Genomic DNA, 9,325 nt, shown 5'->3' with positions numbered 1-9,325 from the left:
TCTATCTCTAAAAATCAATGAATATATCCTTGGGTGAGGATTAAAAAAATGAAAGTAGAAAGTTCCTAGCATTGAAGTTTACCACTAATTACTTGTCATTTTTATAAACAACCTTAGAAAAAACAACTTTGATAAGAGGAGTTCATATATGGATTTCTAAAAGAAATATTTACCACAGTAAAATATTTTAAGTTAAAATACAATTTTAGCTAAACCTCTCCCCAACCACCAAAAAACCCCACAAATTCTTAAAAGAATAGGTAGGTAACTATAGACAAGAAATTAAATTATAGAAACCTCATCCAATGCAAGTTTTGGCCCCAATTCTAGCCCTTTCCCTATAATAAACTTCATAGTATCTTTATGCTACCAACTATATCAAGGCATGCTTCGTTATGACAGTATTAGAGCCACAGGTGTTAAAATAGAACATGGGTCCTAGCTATTTACACCTTCTAACACCTACTATTTGTAAAACTATGAGAATGGGAAAGTTATCTACTCCTAATAAATTAAACTAGTGTTTTCTGGCATTTTATAGTAATTGCATTAGATATTTACCTAAATTTAAGATTTTTTTTTTTAGGAATCTGTGGGAAAACTAGAATTGCAGAAGTAGGAGGTGTGCCTTACTTAATGCCTCTTGTAAATAAAAAAAAAGTAAGTGTACTTTTACTCTCCACATTCACATGAAGATTGTAGAATTTGGGTTGAATCCTCTTATTAAAAATTGTTGATGGACTCAGTCGTAAAAGTAAACCTGGGAATTTGTATAAATTATCATTTAAATAATACTGTTTTCCTCTTATAGGTTTATGATCTAAATAAGATTGCAAAAGAAATCAAGCTTCCTGGAGCTTTTATTCTTGGAGCGGGGGCAGGTCCATTTCAGACTCTTGGATTCAATTCTGAGGTCAGCATATAATTATTTTATTTTATTGATTAGACATTTGGTTTGTCTTTTGCCTTTCCTTCTCTATCAGAAATCTTAACTTCCTGGATGAATTGTAAGTAGTTAATATCATCATGTCTCTCTACAGATTTGCCACTGTTTGATACAGTTTTGTATTATAGCACATGCTCCAATTGATGCAACTATAATGGGGTGCTAACCCCCTAATTTAGATTTTCTTAGGGTATACACTCATTCTTAGGTGAGTCCAAGGTCCTACTGTGGATCTGGATTGTGAAAGATTTTAATCCTTATACATCAGAGGATTTCAGCTTCTCCATAAATCTTTGCTTTTGGTACAAGAGCAGCTTTCAATCAGAAGATGAGTGGAATATTTAATGATCTAGTCAACACCCCTTTTCTGACCAAATTGTAGAAACCTACCCCAGTAGTATGATTATTTACAAAAGGTAATATCTAGTACTGTGAATGTCAATGTATTTCCAACATAAAAATAGCAGTTTCTTCACATCTCATAAACAGAAGAGTGAATGACATCTTCAATGTGCCCATTCTCTCACAACCTTTACAGATATGACCATTAGTCAATAATCAAGTTCTTTTGGAGAATCAATATAATTTGCCTACTGTTCAAGGAAAAAAAAACTAATTAGACTTTTTTTAAAAATTTTTTCTTTAATATATATTTTATTGATTTTTTTTTTTACGGAGAGGAAGGGAGAGGGGTAGAGAGTTAGAAACATCGATGAGAGAGAAACATCAATCAGCTGCCTCCTGCACACTCCCTACTGGGGATGTGCCCGCAACCAAGGTACATGCCCTTGACCGGAATCGAACCTGAGACCCTTGAGTCCACAGGCCAACGCTCTATCCACTGAGCCAAACCGGTCAGGGCTAGACATTTTAAATAAAGCAAACGTTACAATGTAATAGGAACACTGTAAGAAATACTGTAAACATTTTATAAAATGTTTTTTTCAGCTTTTTGATATTTGTAAATCTTTAACATTTTGTTTTGAATCTAAAATTAAAAGTTCATATTTCATGTTTTCTTAGTATTGAAATAAAATGTCTTAAAATATAAGATAAAATTCTGTCATATTATTCAAGATATCCTGTTTGCAAAGAGATAGGAAGATTGACTAATTTTACTTTATTTACTTTTCAGTTTATGCCAGTTATTCAAACAGAAAGTGAACACAAACCTCCTGTGAATGGAAGTTACTTTGCCTGCATTAATCCTGAAGATGGAGGGTGCCTACTAGAGAAATACAGTGAGAAATACCATGATTATGGGTGTGCATTACTGGCTAACCTTTTTGCCAGTGAAGGCCAACCTGGAAAGGTGATTTTGTCCATAAAAACACAGTGTTCTTCAGAAGTTCTCAGTTAAAAATTTGAACTTTTATTGCCACCACAAATATGGTTTTCTAATAAATATCCAAAGTGCCTAAGTCAAAGCTCTTTAGCCCGGCTGATTGTAGCTCAGTGGTTGAGCGTTGGCCTATGAACCAGGAGACCACTGTTGGATTCCTGGTCAGGGCATGTGCCCACGTTTCGGGCTCAATCCCCATTGTGGGGCATGCAGGAAGCAGCCGATTGATTACTCTCTCTCATCATTGATGTTTCTGTCTCTCTCTCCCTCTCCCTTCTTCTCTGAAATCAATAAAAATATATATATTTTTAAAAAGCAGCTCTTTTAATAACCCAGTTATGAAAGATTCAGAGAGTAGTACAGGTAGAGTGAAACTCTCATTTAAAACTGAGGTTAAGAATATTTAGTAAGCAATACTCTTCTTTTTAGGAACTATAAGGTATCAGGATATCCATATGGGGAGTGAGTTAGTCAAATATATGAACCATGTAGCTGATAATGTCTACCTATAATTAGAATCTATGCAATTTGTTCATTCCTGACTGATCAAACATTGATTGAATTAGATAGAAATGATGGTAGCAAAATACTATAGCAAGACGGAGGTAAGGAAAATTAATGCCTCACTTCAGATTTACTTCATGTTAGAACACAAAAAGACGATTTCAGTTTTAGCTTCGAGAACGCTTAGAATTTATAAGTATAGATAGCTGCTTCAGCTACTTTGAGAAATGAGGTAGTGAAGTAAAAATACCTAATTAAGTGAAGATAACCTAAGTCCAGGATTTTAAAGGAAGTGACAAAAATGTAATCATTTCCCCCTCCCCTGCAATTAAATAATCCAGTCATGGAAGATTCAGAAAGTACTGTAGGCAGAGTGAAAGCCTCATTTCAAACTGAGGTTAGGAATAACACATAGGAAGCAATACCCTTTCAGCCAGGGAATTCTCAACCCTTGACCACCTGGACATGTAATGATAAGAATCTCTTAAAAAAAAAAAAAAAAGAATCTTTAGAGTTCAGTGAAGGATTTAGCCATAACTCTCAGCCCAAGAAAGCATGACTAAAAATTATTATTAGAGTAAATGTTCTATCACACACACACACACACACACACACACACACACACACACACACACACACACGTATATCTGTATTGATATGTGGGTGCTCTAAGCAAAAATGTGAATATTTGTTTAATGGCGTTAGATTGTATAATGTTTCTCTCTGGTAGATATGTACATAAAATTTTGCACTTTAGAACAATGGTATGCATATTTATGTCCTCTCTAGGTCATTGAGGTAAAAGCCAAAAGAAGAAATGGAAAACTTAATTTTGTGACTTGCATGAGACAGACTCTTGAAAAACATTATGGAGATAAGCCTGTAGGGATGGGAGGTACTTTCGTAATTCAGAAAGGAAAAGTGAAGACTCATGTTATGGTAAGGGCCTGTGGGGGTGTGAATGCATGCATTTGTGGATATGTATGTGTGTGCATGTGCTTAAGATCTTAAGGATTTTTTTTAAAAAATATATTTTTTTTTATTGATTTTTTACAGAGAGGAAGGGAGAGAGATAGAGAGTTAGAAACATCGATCAGCTGCCTTGACCGGAATCGAACCGGGACCTTTCAGTCCGCAGGCCGACGCTCTATCCACTGAGCCAAACCCGTTTCGGCATATCCTGTTATTTTTAAATGGCATGCCAGCTGACCCTGCAAAGAAACACATTTGTGAAACTAATTACTTTTCCAAATTATTTACAACAGAATTATAGATAAATCTATTTGTAAATACCAAATGATTATATGATTGGTACAACTATTGTGGGAAATAGCTGTACCAAAATATATATATATATATTCAAAGGAAAGGAAATCAGTATCTTGAAGGGATATATATACTCCTATGTCCACTACAGCATTAGTCACAATAGCCAAGTTATGAAAGCAATATATATATATATATATATATATATATATATATATATATATATATATATATATATGACTTTAAAAAGAAGAAAATCCTGTTATTTATGATAATATGGATGAATTTACAGGACATTATACTAAGTGAAATAAAGCCAGACAGAGAAAGATAAATTTGCATGATATCACCTATATGTAGAATCTATATGGTGATTGTCAGGGGTTTGGGAGTGATGGCAGGGGAAATGGAGAGAAGTTGGTCAAAGGGTACAAACTTCAGTTATAAGATGAACAAGTTCACTCAGCCAGTGTGCCTCAGTTGATTGAGCCTCTGGTCATATACCAAGAGGTCACCAGTTCAATTCCCATTCAGGGAGTGTGTGGGAGACAGCCGATCAATGTTTCTCTCTCTCTTTCCCTCTCCCTCTCTCTCTAAAAACCAATTTAAAAAAAGATGAACAAGTTCTAGAAACTAATGTACATAATGGTAAATATAGTTAATAAAAAATATTGTGTACTATAGGATGACACATAAGATTAGGATGAGGATATACTCACAGGAAAACTGAGGCTACAAAAAGTAAAAATACATTAATAGACTCATTCCTTCATTTATTCATTCATACATTTTAGTGTGTACACACTGATTGGTGATCCTTTTAAAAATTAAGGTACATAACTTTAGATGCCAAAAATAGTCAACACAATGTATAAGAACTCTTAAACTTTTTAACTTAATATAAAATTTTAATTCTCAAAAATATTCAGTATGTTTACCTGTTTAATGATCTTTTATTGTAGCCTAGAGAATTTTCTCCCTGCCCATTGAACTCTGATGAAGACGTGAATAACTGGTTGCATTTTTATGAGATGAAGGCTCCTTTGATTTGTCTGCCAGTTTTTGTCTCCAAAGACCCAGTAAGTCTGTGTCTGTCTTTTATATTGTAGTATACCACAATGAGATGCTCAAGTTTTAGGATTTTTTTTTTTTAATTTGACATTTTTTGTGTTGTTATTTAAGAACTAGGAATTATCTTGAAAGATAAGGAAGCAGGTGGCTAGCAATCTTGAATTAGGCAGAGCAGATTAACCTTTGAGAAAATAAAGGCACAGTCATTTTAAATAATACTCAAAGTCATGTTATTAAAAAGTAGAATTACAACATGACTCATTGTATTTGCTGTTTATTATACTGTTCATTATATTCTAATAATATACACTAGGAAAAATATTATACTATAAATCAATTCAAAGTAAATATCTACCAAAATACTGGCTAGTGATATCTTTTGATCCAATGATTACATGCCTAGAAATTTATCCTTAACTATTTGCATAAGCGTATAAAATTATTAATTACAAGGTTATTCATGACAGAATTGCTATAAGAATAGAATAACTGGAAATAATCTAAACATCAGTTGGAAAGTGGCATATACATACAATAGAATATAAGGAAACTCTTTTATGATTTGATATACAAAGATCTCAAGCTATATTGTTAAATGGAGAAAAACAATATGTACAGGGTACTACTATTTGAGTGAAAAAAATAAATAAATCTTTCTGGAAGGATATGGAAGAAACTGCTTACATTAGTTGCCTGCAAAGAAAGGAAGTGAGTGGTGAGGGCAAGAAATGGAATGATGTATTTTACTGAATATATCCTTTTGAATCATATGAATGTATTACCTACTTAAACAATAAAATAAAAACTACTATAGTATAAATTTAAAAGGTCTCCCTCCCCCTTAAGTAAATTCTGTTCAAAATAATTTGAATATTAACAGATAGTTTGTCTGTTGTTCTAGGGGTTTGATTTGCGATTGGAGCACACTCACTGTTTTAGTCATCATGGAGAAGGTGGACACTACCATCATGACACTACCCCAGATATAGTGGAGTATCTTGGCTACTTCTTACCTGCAGAGTTTCTCTATCGCATTGATCAACCAAAAGAGACTCATTCATTTGGGCGGGATTAAGTCAACTGCTCCTCATTTAGAAAAAGAAATGATTAAGTTAATTAATTGATTAACTCAGGAATTGATGTAAATGTAAAATCCAACAGAAATTATCTCACTACTTAAACTTCGTGTTTTTGGCCTTTGAAATGAAAGATACGTTGACATTATGCTGTGTTGTTTCATAGGTCTATCTGAAAAAGTTTATTGGGAACAAAGATACATAATGGAGATGTTCTTCATTCTTTTTTTTCTAAAAATCAGTCTTATATTTATACCTTAAATATAAACACGACCTGGAGTCATGTGATTGGTTATTTTTACATAACTTACAATTGTAAGTTATGTAAATTACAAATAGTAATCACTTATATTTGTTTAAATTATTAAAATTTTCAACCTAGTCTCAAAACTCCTAATAGGATATTAGAAAAATCAGTGTTGGAAATTTTGATAGTTATTGAATCTTTGCATTGAATTTTAAAAATCCATTTTAGAAGTCAGAGTGTTTAATAATTTAAACACTTTTCTCATGGAATACGGTGGTCAGAAGGAGGAGCTTCACCCCTTTTGGTGAAGTTCAACCATACTCAGTTTGCAATTTCCCTTTCACAAACATTAGCAACTAGTTAGCCATGATTCCGCCTCTGTTTGGACTGCCAACTGGAAGCAGTTTGTGTCTTGTTGGTTACTTGCAAAAAGAGAAGCAAAAACAAACAGCATCAAAATACAATTGAAGAGAGTATATATTTTAACTTATGTGAGGCTATTGCTAAACATGGCCACTGTGCTTCGAGATATATAAAATTATACTCTTACTGATTATAATGGTCAAAATTTTCCTGAGTGTTCTTCAGTAATCATTAGCCAGAAATTAACTATCTCATCTTACTAATGCAAACAATGTGCATATTTAGGAGCTCTTCAATATTAAGCACATAGTGAATCTTCAAAAAATATTTTTGATTGTCTTCTCAGGATGTTACTTGTAACATGTCCTTTGAGTATAAATTACTAAATACTATTTTTAAATAAGTACTATTTTGTAGCAAAAAATGATTAAAGCCCAGCCAGCATGGCTCAGTGGTTGAGCACCAACCTATGAACCAGGAGATCACCGTTCAATTCCCGGTAGGGCACATGCCCAGGTTGTGGGCTCGATCCCCAGTGTGGGACATGCAGGAGGCAGCCGATCAATGTTTCTCTCATCATTGATGTTTCTATCTCTCCCCCTCTCCCTTCCTCTCTGAAATCAATAAAAATATATCTTTAAAGAGTGATTAAAAATTTATATTCATAATATGACTTGTGTTTCTTTCTAACATTCTACCTAAGGAAAAAAAATATTATTATTCATTCATTCAACAAATATGTATTGAATACCTACCCTGCCCTCTGGAATGTAAGCTCTATGAGGGCAAGGGCTTTGGTCACTATTATAGCACTAAGGCACTAGTGCCTGGAAAAGGAGGCACTCCATAAATATTGGTTGAATGAATGAATGGGTGGGTGGATGATTATGCCAGATACTTCACTAAATACTGGGATCTATCATTCAATCATGACAAATAATAAGCAAGTATATAATATGTCAGATGATGGTAAGTGCTATGAAGAAAAATAAAGCAAGCATTGGATGCATTATAAAAGTGGATGCTATTTTGTTGTGGCCATCCTACACTGAGACAGAATGAATTCCCCACCCAAAATTTGGTTCAGATGAAATCTCTCTGTCTCTCTCTCTCTCTGTCTCTACACACACACACACACACACACACACACACACACGATATGAAAGGGTTTACTGGTTGCATAATGAGGCTTTATGGGGAAAGCAGGGCAGCTCCCAAGCAAGTTAAAAAATGGCTTGAGAGAACAGCGGAAGGAGACTGGCTGGGAACGGGGGCGGTTTATGGTGGTTAGGGGAAGGAGCCAGAATGATGGTTCTTCATGCAGTTTGAATTTCCCACGGGTGTTGAAGGAAAGAGTACCCACACTTTCTTATCAGCTGCCCAAATGTGGAGCAGAAGGGGTAGGGCTTAATAGCTGTAAGTAGTCAAACATCAAAAATGGAATCGGACTCTATGTTAACATTTTATATAGGGAGATCAGGGAAAGCCTCTGGTAAAGAGACATTTGTGCAAAGACTTGATTGAAAGAAATGAGTGAACCATGAAGTTATTTGGAAAAACATCTTTCTTGGCAGATAAAAGCCCCAGAGGCAGAAGAGCACTCAGTATGTTCAAGAACCAGCAAGGAGGCCACTGTGAACACAATCAGATTCTCATACATTAACCATTGGCGTTTCAACCAGGAAAAAGGACAGGAATGAAAGAGTAGGTGTAATTAATGAAAAGGTAGAAAAAAATAAGCTTTTTAGCAGAAAACATGATTGACCTCTTAGAAAACAAAAGACAATCTATAGTGAAATTATTAGTTCAAAAAGGTTCCTAAATATAAAATCAGTATACAAAGGTTTATATTTCTACTAGTACATAACTAACAAGAAACAATTAAAAATGTAAATGTGAAAAAGATATCAATTACAATGTTATCAAAAGTGCATAGTAATATTTTTATTTAACAAAATCACTTATAACTTTTATGGATAAAATAGTAAAACTGTTGAAAACTTAAAGAAGTTCCAAAAAATAGTTATAACTAGGAAGATGCAATCTCATAAAAGTATCAATTCTTCTCAAAACTATAAATTCAACCCAGCTGGTGTGGCTCAGTGGTTGCACATCAACACATGAACCAGGAGGTCACAGTTCAATTCCCCATTAGGGAATACACTCGGGTTGTGGGCTCCATCTCCAAATGGGGTCATGCAGGAGGCAGCCAATTTATGATTCTCTCTCATTGTCGATGTTTCTATCTCTCCTCTCACTTTCTCTCTGAAATCAATTTTAATCTAATAAAAGAAAAACATGCAAATTGACCATACCTTTGCTATGCCTTAAGCCACACCTACCAGCCAATCAGAGCGACTATATGCAAATTAACCCAATCAAGATGGAGCTGAAGCGAGCAGGAGGCTTGGTTGCTCCAGTGATGGAGGAAGCGAAGCTTCCGGCCGGCTCTGAGCTCCACTGAAGGCAACAAAGTTTCAATTATAGAAGGTAAATAAATCCCAGAATAA

At 34.3% G+C, this 9,325-nt stretch overlaps 1 protein-coding gene across 6 annotated transcripts in view; it reads left to right on the top strand.

Annotated features, from left to right (window-relative positions):
- The window catches only part of C9H11orf54 (chromosome 9 C11orf54 homolog), a 16,775-nt gene extending 9,292 nt beyond the window's left edge, over positions 1 to 7,483 (top strand). For all 6 annotated transcript variants that reach the window (XM_059708141.1, XM_059708145.1, XM_059708142.1 and 3 more), the window contains exons 4-9: positions 587 to 660; positions 812 to 913; positions 2,082 to 2,258; positions 3,582 to 3,731; positions 5,021 to 5,137; positions 6,031 to 7,483. In XM_059708141.1, coding sequence (XP_059564124.1) covers positions 587 to 660; positions 812 to 913; positions 2,082 to 2,258; positions 3,582 to 3,731; positions 5,021 to 5,137; positions 6,031 to 6,204 — 794 coding nt within the window. In that variant the 3' untranslated portion in view covers positions 6,205 to 7,483. The remainder of the gene's footprint in view (positions 1 to 586; positions 661 to 811; positions 914 to 2,081; positions 2,259 to 3,581; positions 3,732 to 5,020; positions 5,138 to 6,030) is intronic.
- Positions 7,484 to 9,325: the final 1,842 nt, after the last annotated feature.

This window comes from Myotis daubentonii, chromosome 9 (assembly GCF_963259705.1).
Source record: "Myotis daubentonii chromosome 9, mMyoDau2.1, whole genome shotgun sequence".
NCBI lineage: Eukaryota > Metazoa > Chordata > Mammalia > Chiroptera > Vespertilionidae > Myotis > Myotis daubentonii.
Note: the sequence above shows the minus strand (reverse complement) of the source record. Positions and strands in the feature narration are given on the sequence as shown.